The sequence below is a fragment of the Kogia breviceps genome, chromosome 1 (genome assembly GCF_026419965.1).
Source record: "Kogia breviceps isolate mKogBre1 chromosome 1, mKogBre1 haplotype 1, whole genome shotgun sequence".
In the NCBI taxonomy this organism is placed as follows: domain Eukaryota; kingdom Metazoa; phylum Chordata; class Mammalia; order Artiodactyla; family Physeteridae; genus Kogia; species Kogia breviceps.
The window spans coordinates 56,771,964-56,791,790 of NC_081310.1; the positions used below are offsets into that span (position 1 = coordinate 56,771,964).

The 19,827-nt window shown below is 49.2% G+C and overlaps 2 protein-coding genes across 2 annotated transcripts; one reads left to right on the forward strand and one right to left on the reverse strand.

Moving 5' to 3' along the window:
* Positions 1–132: 132 nt before the first annotated feature.
* LOC131753336 (ATP-binding cassette sub-family C member 6-like) lies at positions 133–14,881 on the forward strand. The gene is made up of 5 exons (XM_067031984.1): positions 133–262; positions 5,697–5,900; positions 8,439–8,616; positions 11,337–11,498; positions 14,168–14,881. The coding sequence occupies exons 3-5, from the start codon at positions 8,500–8,502 to the stop codon at positions 14,348–14,350; spliced, it is 462 nt and encodes a 153-aa protein (XP_066888085.1). The 5' UTR covers positions 133–262; positions 5,697–5,900; positions 8,439–8,499; the 3' UTR covers positions 14,351–14,881.
* A 1,518-nt stretch (positions 14,882–16,399) lies between these two features.
* Positions 16,400–17,374, reverse strand: LOC131761844 (Golgi-associated RAB2 interactor protein 4-like; the record flags this gene model as incomplete). The annotated part of the gene is made up of 1 exon (XM_059073065.1): positions 16,400–17,374. A coding segment is annotated over exon 1 (975 nt), but the record flags the coding sequence as incomplete, so codon positions are not given.
* Positions 17,375–19,827: the final 2,453 nt, after the last annotated feature.

Below are 19,827 nucleotides of genomic sequence, written 5' to 3' on the forward strand. Positions count from 1 at the left end.
TGTGCCGAGGGGCCAGCAGAGGTGCAGAGAGGTGAAGTGACTTACTAGGGTCACACAGCTACCAAGCCAAGACCCTTCAGGGATGGACACAGGAGAGGAGCTTGCTCTGGTGATCCTCTTTTACAGGTTAGTTTGGAGGGTCTACTGGATGGAAGCCGCTGGGACCAAAAGACCTCTGGTCGCTTGGGAGAGAAAACTCCTCAGAAGAACTTGTTTCCCAGCTTGAAAAGGAATGGACAAGGAACCGCAGCGCAGCCCAGCGGTGAGTGTGTGGAAGATGGGCGCTCAGCCCAAAGCTGGGTCAGCAAATCACTGGACCCCAAATACAACCACGCCCCTACTCCAGGCTCCACCGCCACAGTCCCCTCCCTGTCAGCTGACCTCACTAAGCATTAGCAGGTCGGGCTCAAGATGCTTTTCCTCCCAGATGCTTTGCAGGTTCCAAAAGGATATTGACAGAGGGGGAACCTCTCCAGGCTCCCAGAAGGAAGCTCGGATGGTGGGATGGAGGCAGGGAACAGAAGGACTATTTTAAGACTGGGGGTGGAGAGGTAGGTATGGTCCATAACATGCAGGCAACTACTCACTTACTACTTGACCTGAGTGATTAGTTTCCTGGCTTTTAGTTTTCTTATCTGTTCAAGGTGGGGGGGTGCGGGGGATGCCATTAGCCCTAGCTCCTCATAGCTTGTGTGAGATGAGAAAAAAAAAAGATTTATAGAAAAGAACTTAGCGAATTTCTTAAAAATGGTAAAATTTCCAGCAATATCAGTTATCCAGAGGATTTCAATCTCTTTCTAGTCCTGCCCACTTGCCTCACTCTTGCCCTCTCTGGCATCTCTGGAAACTTCTGTGAAGTGCTCAGAGCCTGAGGAACCTGGTTTGTGAAACTTTGGTCTAGAGAAATAAGCTCTCTAAGAGGATTAATTAAACCCGGGTTAAACATAGCCCTGCCATCGAGTAGTTGATGACCTTGGACAAGTCGCTTGACCTCCCCGGGGCCAGGTGTTTCAGGGCACAGACAAAAGTAGCTCTGTGGAAAGTTACAGGGTTCCCCTGCATACTCTATTATTTTGTGGTGATTGTTATAGGTGGCTAAATCCCACAAATTAGAAGGAGCCAGAGAGAGACAGAGTCTTCTGGCTCACGTAGCTGAGAAGGTAGGTGTGGCCTCAGGTGTGGCTGGATCCAGGACTTGAATGACGTCCAAATTCTTTCCCTCCATCTCTCAGCTCAGCTGTTGTCTGGGCACTGGTCTCTCTATAAACGCCTGTCCTGTATCATGCCAACTCAGCAACCCCTACTACCATCCACATAGACAATCCCAAGGAAGGCCTTTTATTAGCTGGCTTGAATCCTGTGCCTCTCAGGGGCCAATTCCATGGCTGGAGAGCAGGCCCCATAATTGGTGGTCCCTTCAGAGCCACACAGGGAGGGGAAGAGCTGCTCCCCAAAGGAAGGGAGTATGTTTTGCAAAAGGGGTAAGTAATATGAGCAAATCAAAAGAGCAGCTCTCGCTCTCACCCCGGGCATATCTTGCTGTACGGTGAGTTTAAGTACAGCTGAAGTGACTTTTGAGTGGCAGAATTAATTCAAAAGGACCCTGGAGGTCTTGTCCACCCTCTCCCAGCTCTGGCCTCCCCTGCCAGCCTGGGAATGATAGTCACCCAGTGTTAGAGCTAGCACATAGAAACACTCTCCAGAACAGTTTGAGAATCCGTGAACAACTGACAGAAAGAGAGGAGGATGGCAGGGTTGTAGAGAGATCTGGTTCAGGCATTTTCTAAGCTGACTCATTACACACCAAGAGAACTTTGGTTTTATTTCTAAACTATTTTGCAGCCTTTGGGGGAAGGGAGAAGATGTCATCTTAAGAGGTCACAGAGCAATCTGTCTGCTGGCCAAGTCAGGGTCACAGGTGTGTTTGGCCAGCATGGTGTCTTGTTGTTTAAGGTTTTTTTCTTTGTTTTGTTTTTGGAGAAGTCACCAACATTTAAAATGTTGGAGATGTCACAGGAAAATGTGGAATTTTGGCCTCTCTTAAAGTAGAATGGCAGTACTGGGCCACATCCCTGCATGGCAACAGGAGGGTGGATCTAGGTAGCAGCTTCCCCATTGAACAGGGCATGTGAGCTGCAGTCGCCACCACTCCCTTTGATATCCCCCAGCTTACACCTGGCCACTCACTCACGCCCCCTGCCTTGGCCTGTGGTCATTTTTGGGTCCTGCACTAAATGGCTTTGGGGCCACAGACCAAAGACCAGCCACCAGTCTAGAGACCTTCCCTGATGGAAAGTGAGACCAGCTAGAAAGGAAGAAGTTTGTTCCCAAGCCTGCAGGCCGAACACAGTGACTCAGAAGTTTGGTGTGAGCAGCTAGAACAGAACAGAGCAAAACATCCAGCGGGAAAGAGGCTTTCACAGTGGCCTCTTCACCCACCCCATTTTATGGATGGGAACACCGAGGCTCAGAGGGAAGGGCATTTGGACCTCGGTTTTCCTGCTCAAAGGCCAGGTTCTATCAACCAAACCAAATCATTTCCTTCCTTCCTTTGCTTCCTTCCACAAATCTTTATTAATAGCAAGCAGTAGGCCCTTTGCACACATCACTCCCTCTGTTTTTTCCCATTCACTGGACAAGTATTTATTGAGCCACTTATGCATTCGGGTGCTGAACTAGGTGCTGGGGAAATACGAGTAAAAAGAAAATACAAGCAGGAAGCCTACCCACCTGGGTCCCACTTTAGGCGGGGCCGGAGGCGGCGGGGGCGGGGCGGGGCGGGGCGGCGGGGTTGGCCCTGGTTGGCACTTGCCCAGCCCAGTGGGTGTGCAGCAGCAGCTGAGTCAGGACCAGCACCCAACATCGGGCATCGAGGCACGGCGCGGACGCCGCGCCGGCCTTGCCTCCGACCCGGACCGACCCCAGGCAAATTGTGGGTGCCAAGGAGAGGCCACATCTCAGGGCTACGGAGGTGACAAGGGAGAGAGGTGAGCGCAGGGTTAGAAAAATGGCTGAATTGCAAATCCCGGAAGGGGAGGCTGGGGGGTGGGGGTAGGCTTCAAGACAGGGGTAGAAAGTTAACATTTGCTTATTTCTTAGCAAACCGGGTGGTAAAGACTGGTTCCTTATAGCCTCTTGTGCTAAAAATACCACTTTTCCTTTGGACTGCCTGCTGAGATTTGTCCCTCCCCTCCATCCTGAGGAGATGCTGAGAGGATTCTTGAGGGGAAGGGAGGGAGGGACTGGACGTCTGGCTTGTGGTGGAGGGGTATTCACACTGCTGGCTGGGCCTTGGGGGTAAAAAGGCTGACTTCCGGGGTCTCAACCCACCTCTCTGAAAAAGGAGGCCCAGGCACACCACCGATCGATCCTTCAGCTAGTTCAGGTGGAGTGGGACTAGGCGGTTTGCTTTGCTGGACAACAGGAAACTTGTATCTGTTTAAACTGGGCCAAGAGACTAGTTGCACCTGGTCCTAGTGAAAGCAACCAACAGGTTAAGTCCAGTGTCACGAGGAGATCTTGAAAAGTTCAGTCTATTCCCAGGTAGTGAGTGCTTGATTCAGTGCCTGATCTGTGCCAGGCCCTGTTCTGATGCTGGGGATACAGCAGTAAACAAGACAGCCGTGGCCTCTTGTTCCAGAAAGCTGATTTTTGGTGGAGAAGACAGATAATTGCAAGTTGAAGTAAATGCTGGGACAAAAAACAAGGGACTGGGATAGAGGACCAGAGCTCCTTTAGTTGTAGCCTGCAGGGAAAGTGTCTTTGAGGAGGTGATGTTGAAATTGAAGTCAAGCCTTGGGAAGAGCGGGGCAGAGACATTCCAGACCATGGAGAGTCTGTGCTGAAGTCCTGAGAAAGGTAAGTTGTGGATGTGTCAAGGAGCTGAAAGAAAACCAGAGAGGGACTTCCCTGGTGGTGCAGTGGTTAAGAATCCGCCCGCCAATGCAGGGGACACGGGTTCGAGCCCTGGTCTGGGAAGATCCCACATGCCGCAGAGCAACTAAGCCTGTGTGCCACAACTACCGAGCCCGAGTGCCCCAACTTCTGAAGCCCGTGCTCCTAGAGCCCGTGCTCCGCAACAAGAGAAGCCACCGCAATGAGAAGCCTGCGCACCGCAACGAAGACAACGCAGCCAAAAATAAATAAATAAATAAATAAATTTAAAAACAGGGAAAGAAAAAAGAAAACCAGAGAGGACCAGGATGAAGTGGGGAGGTGGGCAGGGGCCAGGCCGTGCAAGACTGTGTCTAGGAATGGAGAGTTTTTATAAAACCATTGAAGGGTTTTATGGGAGAAGAAAAAAAAAAAAGTCCACCCACCTGGAGGTCTAACAGAACAGATAAGAAAAGGAGAGAGTTGGAGACAGTGAACATGGCTATGAAGGCAATGAATTAAATGGTGTGCTACGATGGGGAGGGGTGGTCAGGGGTAGCGTTTATAAGAAGGTAGCATCCTTTTGGCATTCAAGACCCAAATAGCAAGACGTGAGCGGCAGGCATGCCCAGCTCACGATGGAGGCCAAGTCACAACTCTCCAGAGATGCCAAACTAAACAACAAGCTGGGTCCAGGGGTGAGGGGCAAGACCTTGACCTTGTTAATTAGGGTCTGGGTACCTGCACTCATCAAGGGTTTTTTTTTTCCTTTTTCCTTTCTTTTTAATTTTTGGGTGGGGGGCGTGGGGCTCACAAAGAGGCTCTCTGTGAATCGTGAGTCAAGATGTGGGCTTAAATCCCTGCTCCGTCCTCTATGTGTGACCTCGGGCACCTGTCACACCTCTCAGAGCCTCAGTCTCCTCCAAGGTAAAATGGGGACCCCATGACACCCATGGGGCAGGGAGGTTGAGAGGAGTTGATGAGCTTGTGTGTGTAAAGGGCTGATCCCAGTGCCTGGCCCTGGGTCCCAGCTCTGAAAACAGCACTGAAATTCTGATAACCCTGTAAGTTGTCAGAGCTGGAAGGGACTCAGAGAGTGGGGCCAGCCCCATCCTTTTGCATATGAAGACAGAGAGGGGAGCAGCCTGCCCAAGGCCACACAGCAACTGCACTGTCAGTAGCTGCATCACTGCCAGCCTCTCCCTATGGCCTAGAACCAGCCTGCTTCCAGAAAGGCCCTCTGGCTTCCTCCCCTCCCTCCTTCCCCCTTCCTCTCCCTGTGGCCTCTGATGATGATCATGGGCCAGGGAGGGATCTTAGGCATCATGGCTGCCTGAGCTTCCATCTGTGGTTTCACTCAGACCAGGTGTGCCAGGCCCACAGACCTCATCTGTGATTCTAAACCCATTCTGAACCAGTTCTAAACTACCTCAGGGCTGGCTGGTTGTGGAAGAAGGGGAGGGCTGCGTAAGGGATCAAAAAGTTCTGGGCTCTGAAGGTTGGGATCAAATCCCAGTTCTTACACTTCTCAGCTGTGTGCCCTTGGACAAGTTGACCTTCTGAACCTCAGTTTCCTCATGTATGAAATGGGGTTACACCTGAGGGCACTTCTCCAGGGTTTTTCTTATAGGGGCACTGATCCCATTCCTGGGGGCTGCACCTGCATGACCTAATCACCTCCCAAAGTTCTCACCTCCTAATACCATCACACTGGCGATTAGTTTCAACATGAATTTGGGTGGTGATGGTGGGGGTGGGGTGGGGGAGACCCAAACATTCAATCTTTTACAAGGACCCAGAGCTGATTTCTCCTCTCCCCTAAGGCACACCAAGGCGACACCATTTAAAAGGAAAGGAAACCACGGTGCGGAGACCCCAGAGACGGAGACCCTCCTGCAGCAACAAGGGGGCAAGAGGGGCCCACTGCTGAGGGCCATCTGGCACGTGGGCCGCTCCACCTTCCTCCTGGGGACCCTCAGCCTCATCATCAGTGACGTCTTCAGGTTCACGGTGCCCAAGCTCCTCAGGTGGGTCCAGGCCTTGGGTGCCTCGCTGAGGCTGGTGGTCCCATTAACGGCGTCCTTCCAGGACCAGGGGACCTTCAGCCCTCCTCCTGCCTCTGCCTAGACCTCTGGTGCTCAGGGCACTGAGGGTGGGTGAAAAGGATACTCAGGAAGGACCAATTAAACAAGAAAGTGAGTGACCTTGGGGAGGGAAAACGAGTGAATTCTAGCCTGACTCTATCCGTTTGCTTTTGCTATACAACAAAGCCCCTCAAAAGTGAGGGGCTTAGGGCTTCCCTGGTGGCGCAGTGGTTGAGAGTCCGCCTGCCGATGCAGGGGACATGGGTTCGTGCCCCGGTCCAGGAAGATCCTACATGCCGCGGAGCGGCTGGGCCCGTGAGCCGTGGCCACTGAGCCTGCGCGTCCGGAGCCTGTGCTCTGCAACGGGAGAGGCCACAGCAGTGAGAGGCCTGCATATCTCAAAAAAAAAAAAAAGTGAGGGACTTAAAGCCACTTCTTTAGCTCATGATCCTGTGGGTCAGCAATTCAAGCTGGCTTCAGCTGGGTGATTCTTCTTTTCTTGGCTGGGTTCACTCATCTGTCTGCAGTCACCTGTGGGGCTGGCTGGGGACTGGCTGGTCCAAGACAGTCCCAGCTGGGATATCTTGTCTCTGCTCCGGTGGTCTCTCATCCTCAAAAGGCTAAATCCGGCTTGTTCACAGGGCCATTTGGCAGGATTCCAAGACAAAGCAAAAGTTGCATTTTCTCGTGAGGCCAAAGCTGGTTGCACAGCCAGCCCAGATTCAAGAGGTGGCATGTTAATGTGTTAGGGCTGCCATAACAAAGCACTACAAACTGGGTGACTTTAAACAACAGAAATTTTTTTCTGGTGCTTATCTTTTCTACTGTTCTTTCTTTTCTTTTTTAATTGAAGTACAGTTGATTTACAATGTTGTGTCAGTTTCAGGTATACAGCAAAGCGATTCAGTTATATTGTACATACATATGTCAATATATTCTTTTTCAGGTTCTTTTCCCTTATAGCTTATTACAAAATATTGAGTAAAGTTCCCTGTGCTATACAGTAGGTCCTTGTTGGTTATCTATTTTATAATAGTAGTGTATATATGTTAATCCCAAACTCCTAATTTATCCCCACCCCTTTTCTCTTTGGTAACCATGAGTTTCTCTTCTATGTCTATGGGTCTATTTCTGTTTTGTATATAAGTTCATTTGTATCATTTTTTTTAGATTTCACATATAAGTGACATCATATGATATTTGTCTTTCTCTGACTTACTTCATTTAGTATGATAATATCTAGGTCCATCCATGTTGCTGCAAATGGCACTATTTCATTCTTTTTTATGGCTGAGTAATATTCCATTGTATACCTATACCACATCTTCTTTATCCATTCAGTGGACCTGGAGGTTGCTTCCATGTCTTGGCTATTATTGTAAATAGAGCTGCAGTAAACACTGGGATGCACGTTTCTTTTCAAACTAGAGTTTTCTCCAGATATATGCCCAGGAGTGGGATTGCTGGATCATAGGTCAACTCCATTTTTAGTTGTTTAAGGAACCTCCGTATACTGTTCTCCATAGTGGCTGCCCCCATTTACATTTCCACCAACAGTGTAGGAGGGTTCCCTTTTCTCCACACCCTCTCCAGCATTTATTATTTGTAGACTTTCTGATGATGGCTATTCTGACCGGTGTGAGGTGATACCTCATTACAGTTTTGATTTGCATTCCTCTACTAATTAGCGATATTGAGCATCTTTTCATGTGCGTTTTGGCCATCTGTATGTCTTCTTTGAAGAAATGTCTATTTAGGTCTCTGCCCATTTTTCAATTGGGTTGTTTTTTTGATATTGAGCTGTATGAGCTGTTTGTATGTTTTGGAGATTAATCCCTTCTCGGTCACATCGTTTGCAAATATTTTCTCCCATTCTGTAGGTTGTCTTTTCGTTGTGTTTATGGTTTCCTTTGCTGTGCAAAAGATTTTAAGTTTAATTAGGTCCCATTTAAACAACAGAAGTTTTTGTCCTCACGTTACTGGAGGCTAGATGTCCAAGATCAGTGTTGTTTCTTCTGAGGCCTCTCTCCTTGCCCAGACAGCTGCCTTGTCGCTGTGTCCTCACGTGGTTTTTCCTCTGAGCACATGCACCCCTGGTGTCTCCTTATGTGTCCAAATTTCCTCTTCTTACAGGGACACCAGTTGTATTGGATTAAGGCCCATCCTAACGGCCTCATTTTAACTGAATCACCTCTTTAAAGGTCCTATTTTCAAATACACAGTCGTATTCTGAGGTACTGGGGGTTTGGACTTTAACATATAAATTTTGTGACGACACAGTTCAGCCCATAACAGGTGGCGGTAAAAACTTCACCTGTTGATTGGTGGAGACGCAAGTCACGCTGAAAATGAGTGTGGACAGTGGGGGAAATGATTGCAACCATTTGTGTAGAAAACAAAAAAGAACCCCATACTGTCTGGTCCTCCAGACCTGGCCAGGCTTAGGCAGAGGCAATAGCCATGGGTGCCCTTTCTCACCAGCCTCTTCCTGGAGTTTATTGGTGACCCCAAGACCCCAGCCTGGAAGGGCTGTCTTCTCGCCATGCTGATGTTCCTCTCTGCCTGCCTGCAAACACTGTTCGAGCAGCATCACATGTACAGACTCAAGGTGCTACAGATGAGGCTGCGAATGGCCATCATGGGCCTGGTGTACAGAAAGGTGAGCCGCAGGGGAGAGGCGTGGCCTTTCCTCTCTCTCCATCCTGTCCCAATTCACAGACAAATGTTCCAGCCAAGAAGTGGAATGTTCCTGAACCGTTACTGTCATCAGTGCCTAAAACCACACTCATTCATCACTTTACTCATGTTTGCCCACACCACACCTTCACCTTCTTGGCTATTTCTGTAAGGCTTGCGTGATCTGACCCTGGCACCTCTTCTAGCTGATTACGTCACACACTTCCTTCACACTTCTTTCACTTTCCTCCGGCCCCACAGGTCTTCTTTCATTTCCTCAAGCACGCCAAACAATCTCCCACCTCAGGGCCTTTGCACTTGCTGTTCCCACTGCCTGGGCACCCTTTCCACAACTCTTCATGTAGTGAACACTCACCCCCCTGAGGATAAAGGGCTAACCTACGGGCTCTGTGGAAACTGGATAAAGGTGGACTGTCAGCTATTTTACCCGGTAACACTGCTTACAATTAAAATGAGCCCTGACCCCTTGGTAAATTGCATCTGGGCTGAAAGTTCTGCCAATGAACTATGATACCCGGAGGTAAGCCATAGCATTGGGCTTGGGCTTCTCTCTGCAGTGATTCTTGTCCCCTTGGGGGACCTTGGAACCGAAACCTGTGAGGCTGCTGCTCTAAGAGATGTTGGCCCCTCTGGGGTCTGGAGCATCTGAGCAAGGCAGTCCTGTGTAAGCCCCTTTCTGTCACACCTGAGCTGTCACTTGGGAAAGAAGGGGGCAAAGGGATCAGCTCCTGGGTGGCCGTGTAGCTCCTGAATTTCAGGCCACATCCCCCTGAGCACACTGGAGCTGGTGTGGCCTGTCCGGTCTCGGGAGTCCACACATGGAGCTGAGGCTGCAGGAAGATGACCCGAAGGCTTTGCTCTTCCCATCCCCACCCTTGGGGCAGCCGCCTTCATCACCTGATGAGGTCATACCCCTCCACTCTGCCCTCTGGGCTGCTTCTGTTTTAACTGTGTCTTCTTACTTTCTGTATCTGGTGCTTTGACATCTGGGGTCTTGCTGACCCTGGAGGGACTGCCCCTCTGTCCCTCCCAGGATCAGCCAGTTCCCAGAGATGCTAAGAGACTCATCTGAAAGCATCTCTTTCACATGCAAGCCAACCAATCCAGAGCTCACACCCCAACTGCCTCCTTTTTGGGCCCTAACACTCTAGGCCACTATCCCCTGCCTTAATCGCCCCGGGGCAGGGTACCAGACAATGAGGCCCAGCTCCTATGCCTAGAGCCCGGTGGAATTATTCAAACTAGCCAATCCTAAACCTGCTTACCCTGCCTGACCTTCCCATGAAAACCACAACAAGCTCTTGCCTGTGGTCCCCCCAACCCTGCAGCATCCTGGTGCTTCCCCAGTGGCCCCCTCATAGCATGGGGTGCCCCCTCCTCTTGAGATCTGTGAGTATAATAAACCCTCTTGTCAAGGGCAGTCTTCTCTGATCTGTGGGCTTGCCATGCCTGAATAATGATAAAAACCTATATTTGAAAACACTTCTTCATGGCACTCATCATAATTACTATTAAAGGATGAACTATGTACATCTTTATTTAATTTTGTCCCCCAGCTCAAACTCCACTCCGAAGAGAGCAAGTGCCCTGCCTCTGTTGATCACAGTACTCACCTCAGAGTGAGGCCCAGAGCAGGTGCTCGGTAAAGATTTGAAGATTTTTTTTTCAGATTTCTACACTCAATCATTGCCAGCTCACCACTTCACCCCCTCACTTCTTCCCTGACACACTCAGCAGAGAGAGAGAGAGGGGACTGCAAGTAGAACGTAGCATTCAACAGGTTGGAAGGGGTCCACTGTGACCCCAGAGTTAGGGCAAATTTGGGGCTGCCAGAAAACCAGCTTGGTGTCTGAGAGGCACACTGAATGCCTGCAGGGGTCAGTCTAACACCCTGTCTAGCCCATGTCGTGCCTCTGTCATCCTGGATTCCAATCCTGGCCCAGTCACTTAGGAGCCCTCTGGCTTTGGGCAAATTGGTCAATTTCTCTGTGCCTCAGTTTCCTTAGCTGTGAAATGGGGTTAATAATTCTGCATCTCACTGATTCTAGTCTCACGTTTTTTTCTCTTTTTAACTTCTGAAATCAAGATGTTTTAATTTAGTTGGCATTGATGTTTTTTCCCATAGTGATACAAAAGTAGAGAGTACTTTATCCACAGTGTTTTAGATTGAATGAAATATGGCAGTACCTGCTCCATACAGTTGTCTGATGTGCCCCATCACGGAAAATGGTGAAACTGTTAGTTTATTGAGCACAGTGCCTAGGCTGTAGCGCTCAGCAGATGACCACCATTATCAGCATTATCACCATTATCAACTATTGCTTTCACCACTCGCTAGTAGTATGTTATTAATTGTTATTAGTCCAGTGCTTTAGGGGTTTCAGGGTATTTTCATTTTTGTCTTCTCCCTGGAGTCTCACAATGGGAGGTTAGCTGAGGAGATTTTATTAGCCCACTTTGCAGATGAGTGAACTGAGGCTCAGATGGTAAAGAAATCTGCCTCAGCCAGCAGGGGCAGCACAGCTTAGACCCCGGCCTGCTGGGTGGCTGTTCTCTTGCTCAGTCCAAGCCGTGGGCCTCCCTCCCTCCTGGGCCCTTCCTCCCTCGTGGTCCTCCCTAACTGCCCCTCACCCCCTCCTTCCCTCCCTCCTGATTCAGGTCTCCATCTTCTGCCCCTCCCAGGTCCTGGCTCTGTCCAGCAGCTCCAGAAAGGCCAGCGCAGTGGGGGACGTGGTCAACCTGGTGTCTGTGGATGTGCAGCGGCTGACTGAGAGCATCACCTACCTCAACGGGCTGTGGCTGCCGCTCATCTGGATCATCATCTGCTTTCTCTACCTCTGGCAGGTGTTCTGGGGCAGAGAGAGCTGGGATTTGAGTTGAATCCTCCTCACCCCCCCTCCACCTCCTCCTCCTCCTCCTCATCCTCCTCCTTCCTCTCCTCCTCCCACTCCTCCTCCCACTCCTCCTCCTCAATCCTATCTCCATCTGCACACTGCGGGCTGATGTAATGGGCAAAGTCTTAGACGAGGATGACCTTCACTTCACCTTGGGCTGGATGCTCACCTCTCAGGGCCTCAGTTTCCTCATCTGTATGATGATGATGGTGATGACATTGGCACTTTTTGGGTGTGATATCGGGGTAACAAGTGAGCAGATTAGGCATGTTTTGAAGTTACCAGTAATGGTAGGGCACCATCACCACCACCACTACCAACAACAAAAAAAAGGGAAAGAAAATTTAGGGGAAAGAATTTACTACTTGGTTTTCAAAAAGCATTAAGTAGCCAACCAGGCCAAAAAAAAAAAAAATCAGAACTTTTTCTAACTTTCTTATATCTGTTTTGTGGTGCAGGATTTTCTTTTTTCTTTTTAATTAAAATCACAGACTTTGTAGTGGGACTGCCTGGGTTCGAAACCTGCTTTCAGCACTTGCTAGTTGTAAAACCTTCCAGTAAGTAACTTAGCCTCTCCGTGCGTCATTTCCTCATTGGCAAAGTGAGGACTGTAATTAACCGAAGTGCCCCAGCCCTTGAGTTGCTGAGGAATTAAATGAGCTAATACCTGTGAAGCACTTAGATAGCATCTGGGACACAGCTATACCCTATAGGTGTTTAATTGTCTTGTTGGTTATGCATGGGGGTGGGGCAGTTCATTTGAAGATCTTCTTCAGCTCTGCTCCATGAGGGCTGGTTCCAGGCTCACAGACTTTTCTGTAAAGGAGCAGATTGTAGATATTTTAGACGTTAGGGACCATAGGGTCTCTCTCAAAACTATTTAACTCTTCCCTTCTAGTGCACAAGCAGCCACAGGCAATACTAATCAAACAGGCCTGGTGGTGTTCCAATAAAATTGCTTATGGACACTGAAGTTTGAATTTCATGTAATTTACACATATCATGAAATCATCTTCGTTTGATTTTCTTCAATCATTTTAAAATGTAAGAACGATAAACAATCTTTGTATGGCTTGAGGTCGGCATATAAACAGGTGGAGAGATCTGGCCCATGTGCTGTGTTTCACAGGCCCCTGGGTGAGTGTATCAACGGCATATTGATTGTGAGTGAGTGTGGAATGCTCCAGAATACCAGCTGTGTGTTATCATCATTATTGTACCTCTGCTACTGCTCCAGTGTCCCCACAATAAGGGCTTGGGGCCTGGACACTTTTGGACTTGCTACCTTGCAGTCTAGGACCTAGCATACAGAGGGTGCTCAGCAAGTGCATAACTGTTGGCTGTTATTATTAGAGAGAAAGGGAGGAAGGACACTGGGGAAAATGCAGGGCAGTTAAACAGGCCGACCCGTGACTCAAGTGAAACTGCAGACAACACACCCATCACTTTCCCTGACTCTTGGCAGGTGGTCCTAACATCAGAAAGTCACCATGAGACCCTGGTAAAGGGGGAGCGGTAGGAATTGGGGTTGCTACCGTTAGCATTTGTAGCATTTTTGCCAGAGAGAGTGTATTTAATCTTCTGTTCACATTCCTTTGACTATTCTCCCAGCCCCGGCTGTAGGCAGGTGTTTGCCTTCTGGGCACCTGTCCATTTGGCCACTGGGAGGCGCAGTTGCTGCATAAATGAAACACTGGCTTGCTAGGGTGTCAAGATTAGAAACTAAACATTCTTAGGGGCTGAGAGCTGAAAATGAGGCCCACAGACTGAAGAGTGGGGTGGGGCTCGTCTAGAGAATGGACCCAAATGACCTCAGGAGGAATCTCACATTACAGCCACTTAAAAATCATTTACCCTACTCTCCAGCTCCACATTTTCCAGATAGAGAGATGAAAGAGGGAGGGAAGATAACTGTCCCAAGTCACAGAGCTGGGGGGTAGGGCTGCCAGACAAAATACAGGATGTCCAGTTAAAGATGAATTTCAGATAAACAGAAGAATTTTTATTATAAGTATATCCCAAACATGACATGGGATATACTTATACTAAAAACTTATTTGCTGTTTATCTGAAATGAAAATGTCACTGGGCAGGCAGTTTAATATATTTATTTGCTAAATCTGGCAACCCTTGTCAGGGGATAATCATTGATTGTATGACACCAGCACTCACTACAGGCAGAGTGGGAATAGCTCCATTTCCATTTAATGTGAGCAACTGCAGCTTAGGGAGGGTCAGTAACTTGCCCAAGGCCACACCAGTGTGTGTAAAGTCAGCATTTGAACCCAGATCCCGATTCCAGAGTCTGTCTTCACCGTTCTAGCCAGCCGCTGCCCATCTACGTGCATGACCCGTCTTGACTGTGACCCTGCCCCCATTCCATTTTGTGAGGTGCATCATTCCCCCTCTCTCCCATCCCTAACGAAGATGGACTCCATCTTCCACAGGTATTTCCATCTAAGGAGCCCATGAGTCCTGGTCTCTATAACCTGGTAGCTGCCCTCATTGGACTCTCTGACACCTCCCTGCCTTAGGGCCCAAGTCTGAGCCTCCCCCCACCCCCGTAATGACAGCTGGGCTTCTGGAATTGTCTCGTGACATCCTGCCCTTTGTCTCCAGCTTCTAGGACCCTCGGCCCTCACCGCCATCGCTATCGTCCTGAGCCTTCTCCCTCTGAATTTCTTAATCACCAAGAAGAGGAACCACCATCAGATTTGGTATGGAGAAACCCTTCTGAGTAGGGCATTCCAAAGTTTAATTAGTGGCTGCAGGAGGACTGGACGCTGGGTGTTCCAGGAGTGAAGGCTGGAATTCCAGGTGGGAGCCTGTTTATGGCTGCAGCGCGGGTCATGCCAGAGGCTAGAGGTAGAAGCCAGGGAGCCAGACGCAGCTCAGGGGTGGTCTGGATGCTCTCGAGAGAAGGCCAGCTAAGAGCTGTGAGCTCACTGAAGTCCGATAACCGGCTCCCAGCCCCCACCCCTCCCTCCGCTCAGTCTAGTAAAATTGATGCTCATCTCTGTAGTTTTGGAACATGATGGTAAGAATGCTGGTGCCTCGGGTTCTTGTGCCGGTCCTATCTCAGGCTTGTTTGCTTGCCTCCTTCCCGTGCCCCGGACAGAGCTTTGCGTAAAGAAATGGGCTGGTGGATGACTTTTCTGCAAAGATCCCATGTGCGACTGGATCAGGTTACCTTCTCTGAACCTCAGTGTTCTTATCTGGAAAGTAGGCATATCGTTCCTTCTTTTCCTAATAACCAAACCAGCGTTCTTGTACTTTACCTTAAATAAGTGTAATTTAAAGATGCCAAACCTTTCGGACATCACCTTTGTGCATAAAGAAAAGTGAAAAATAGAGAAAGGCATTGGCAATAACTTCATCACAAGTGCCGCGATGCTGATTTCAGAGTTAGTAAAATGTGAAAAATACACCACCTGTGTACCTACCATCTTGCCTAAGAGACGGAGCGATTCCCAGCAGCACTGACAGCCTTGTGTCAACCTCCTTGACCTAGCCTTTCCACCCTAGAGAAAACTGTCCCGAATTTTGTGTTTACTCTTCCCTCACGTTTAGCTACAGTTGTTTTTAAAATATGTACCCTATGCAATGCATTGTTTGAGCTTGTTTCAGAATGGTTCCGTGAGTGGAATTGTATCCCATTCTTTTGATGTTTTTAAAAATCAGGAGAAGTTGATCTATGCTAATGTGTGTAGCTCATTTATTTTTCACTATTGAATATTGCACTCACTTCATAGTCTGCTGTATTAATTCTGTTGATGGAAATGTGGGCTGTTTCCTGTGTTTTGCTGTTAAGTTATTTTTGCTATACACATTCTCACAGTTGTTCCTTAGAACATGTGTGTTTCTCCAGGGTATATACCTGGGAAGGGAACGGCTAAGTCTAGGTGAGAGTGCTTGCTGTTCTGATTGCTAGCCACTACTGCTGCCCTTATTTCTGTCCACTGAATAGCCCGAGGGGACATGCGTCCCTGTTCTTGCTTTGTTTACAGGCCTTCAGAGGGAATAAGAGTTTATAAAAAACAATACGGGCATAGTGAAGGAGAGCTTCCCAGGCCATAGTCTGACTTTCCACCATGGCTGTTGTGGGGGGCAAAGCCAGAAAGGAGTGGAGGCCAGATGGAGCACCGCTGTTGGCGCTGAGCATGTGTGTGAGGTGGGGCTGCGCTTGACTGGACACTGTGTCTCAGACTGTGGCGCAGCTGACCTCCCAGAATCCACTGTGAGGCTCCGTCTGGGCTTCGGGACCTAGAAAGTCAGACAGAACACGGCATGCATTCTCAGATTTTTATTTCAATTTCCGTAGGAAGCTGCAATGGGCTCTCCAGGGGTATTTCCCTGAGCCCTGGTTCCCTTTGCAGCTCCCAGCTCTAGGTCCTTCAACGGTCGCTGGCTCCGTGGTCTCAGATGTCACACCACCAGTGATTTCCAGGCCCTGGCCACTCTCTGCTGTCTCTGTGATGGCCTCCATTCGGGTCCCTTCCACTGCCTTCGGCGGGATGCTCACATATTCCTCGCGTGATGAGGCCACACTGTCTTTGTCGTAAGCTTGGCTCTGACATTCCTGAAGAAAGAGCCGATCCTGCTGAGTCTCTTGGTGATAGAACCTGAACTTGCTGTAGGTAAGCTCCTGCCCGATTTGTGCGAGGTCCTGGACTCGTTGGTGATAGGAGCACGGCTGATGGCTTTGTGAGCAGTGCCCTGCTTGGTGTCCCCCGGGCTGCCGTGGCCTTTCTCCTTTTGGTCGTCTCTAGTGGCTCTCCGGCTGCCTGAGCCCGGGCCGGCTGCTTTTTGGATGGTCTTGTTCCCCGCAGTGCCCCCAGTGGCTGTGTTGGTTTTACTTGCTCCTGGACCCTTGCTGGCTGTGGCTGCTATGGCCGCGCTCTGCTCTTCGGGGGCAGGAGACTGGATCTCTGCCACGCTCAAAGCACCCGCTGCGGTGCCGCCTGCCACCCCTGCTGTCTCCACCTTTGTCGTTGCCCGCGATGCTGACACTTTGTCAAGCACTGTAGGTTTTGCTTTGGCAGTGGCCACATCGGACATGGTATCGGGCTTGTGGGAGTCCAGTTGGATCCCCTCCCCGCCAGCAAAAGCTGCAGACCCGACCGCGGCCACCTCAGAGGGCGTGTGGAGGCTCCTGATGCTCACCTGGTCCTCATCCCACTCTCCTTGGAAATCCTCCAGTGCCGGGCTCCTCCCGTCCTCCTCCTCCTCCTCGAACAGAGTCCTGCAGATCATGTCCCCGGCTGGAACGGCGTAGGTGCGGCTGTGACCGTCCAATGGTGGTCGCAGGAGGTAAATCAGCTCTTCCCAGTAGGCGAAGAGGTCTTCCTGCGCGTCCAGAGGGGCACACAGCTGCAGGTAGAAGGAGCGGCCAGTGGCAAACTTTACGCGCAGCTGTCGTTTGTCACGATCGTGTGTGGAGATCCTTACAAACTTCAAGGGAAGGAGCCTGGTGAGCTCTAAGGTTTTGGAAACCTTGTGGCTCTTCCCCTTGGTGGGCTGGCTGTGCTCAGCGTGCTGTTCACAGCCGGTGGCCCGTCGGGCCAGCAGCATGATGTCTGGGAGTGGGAGGACGGGGCTGGTGGATGCGATGCCCACGGTCACCGTGCAGACACAGTTGTGCATGTCAATCACGTGTCCCCTCTTCGTGATCTGGATAAAGTCGCTCTCGAATATCGGCGCGTACTTGAATATGTCGTATTCGCCATTGTGCAGTTGCTGCTGCAGCTCCCCCATGGTGCTTTTGAACAGGCCCAGCCCGGTGCTGCTCTGGGCCGTGTGATACGGGAGCAGAGAGTCCCCACTCATAGCTGTCTTCGATCACTGCCAGGCAGCGTGGTTAAGGCGGGCCCCTGGCTCTTCCCTCCCTCGGCCTAATGGGCCGAAGAGCAGAGCGAGCTGCGGTGCTCCTGTGTCACGCAGGCGGCCTTATGGCAGGTCTTCCAAGCCCAGCCCACAGGCCCCCACCTTTGCCTCAGGGTCTCCCAGAGGCAGGGGTGTGGGTAGGGGCACCGATGGTCACAGCGGGGACTCTGTAGGGCGGCTGGACCCCAGGCTGAATCTCTTCAAGTGTGTAGAGAGGTATGGTAGGCTCCCCCTCGGCCTCAGCTCACTTCCGCTTCTGGGTTTTTATCTCCCCAAGCGGCTGTGAACGTCAGTCCTAGTGAGAGAAGTAACCACTTTCTCGGCCTAAGGCCCTGGCACAGCCTATTTATCCTCTGATGCCCTTTGTGACCTATCACTGTCACATAGCCCTTTGCCTCATCCCCCAGCTGCCCCGCCCCGCCCGCCCAGTGCAGGGCCCCCATCCTCTCCCAAACGTGCCATTGCCCCCGCGGAGGACAGGCCCATGCTGCCAGCGACTGACGTGGCTACTAGAATAAAAATGTCTTCAACTGGGAAAATTTTTTGTGGGTCCTTTTTCTTTTCCTCCCCCAGATTTAGCTACTGGATGAAATCTATAGGAATGTATGATGATGGGCTAAATTTGAACCATTTAAGCCCATGGTTTAATTGTATCGAATAACGTAGAGCTGGCGGTGGCGATCCTTAGTCTGTCCTTTCATAAAATCTCAGTAAACATCGATGGTGATTTTTAATAATAACATTAAAAATTGGTAGGAGGAGGCAAGAAAAGATAGAGACAGACAGAAGACTACATTAACTATTTAGGGGTTCTGGCTGCTAAGATCAGGAAAGGAACCTCAGATCCAGAACTGCCCTCCAAGCCCAGAAACCGTGAGGTCTCACCAAAGATTTCTCTTCTTGTTTTTTTGGTTTTTTTTTTTTTTTTTTTTTTTTTCCACTGCGTTGGGTCTTTGTTGATGCACGAAGGCTTTTTCTAGTTGCGGCAAGCGGGGGCTACCCTTCGTTGTGGTGTGCAGGCTTCTCATTGTGGTGGCTTCTCTTGTGGCAGAGCACGGGCTCTAGGTGTGCATGCTTCAGTAGTTGCAGCACGCGGGTTCTCGGGTAGGTGGGCTTCAGTCATTGTGGCGCGTGGGCTCAGTAGTTGTGGCTCCTGGGCTCTAGAGCGCAGGCTCAGTAGGTGTGGTGCACGGGCTGAGTTGCTCCACGGCGTGTGGGATCTTCCCCGACCAGGGATCGAACCCCATGTCCCCTGCATTGGCGGGTGGGTTCTTAATCACTGTGCCACCAGGGAAGTCCTCACCAGAGATTTCTATGAGACTTCTCTCCTGGACAGTTGCACGTGCAAGCCCCTTACCTGACTGAGTGAGATGGGTTGTAGTTTTTGATGATCAGCAAAGCCTAAGTAAATCAATGCCCACGTGGGAAGTCCTCAGTCATCTTTCAACTGCCCGTTCAAATGGTACCTCCTTTGAGGAGCCTCCCCTGAATTACCTAATCGAACCTATTCTTCCTTCCTCTGTGCTATTGTAGAATCTCATATGTGTCTCTTTTACAGCATTAATCTTATTTTATTCAATTTTAGATTTACTGTATTATTTTTAAAATTTCATATTAATTTAGAATTATCTTGTCATTGTCTAGAAACCACAGTTGTCTTCAAATGTGGTTGCATTAAATTTATAGGTCAATTTGGAGAGAATTGACATTTGATAATCTTAAACCTTCTAATCCATGCGGGTGATACTATCTAGTCTTTTATTTAAACATTTTAAATATCTCTCGGCTTATACAATGTATTATAAAAATTCACTGTAGATGTGTTGCACATCTTCCAGTAAATTTATCCCTAAATATTTGATGCTTTCTGATATTATTGTCAATGGGATTTGTAAGATTGTAATTTTCCAGTTGTTCGTGCTGGTTTATTGGTTTTTGTGTGTTGATCATGTGTCCTTTCACCTTGCTAAATTCACTTACTAATTCTAGTTTTGGTGTTTTTTTGTTTGTTTTTTTTAAGGATTTCTTGGAATCTTCTCTGTAGACAATGATGCTGCCTGTAAAGAAAGTTTTACTTTTTCCTTTCCAAACTGTGTGACTTTTATTTCATGTTCTTGCTTTATGCATTAGCTAAAGGCTCCAGCCTAGAATTGAATAGATGGGTTAAGAGCAGTTATCTTTTCATTGTTCCCTCTCTCAGGGGAAATCTTCAATCTTTCACCATAAAGTATGTTGTTAGCTGTAGTTTTATTTCAGAGTTGCCTTTTGTCAAGTTTAAGAAATTCACTTCTAGTTTTAGTTTTCTGGGCATTTTTATCGTGCAGGATTATTGGTGTTTTTCAAATGCTTTTTCTGCATCTATTGAGCTGAATACTTGATTTTTTTTTTTTTTTTTT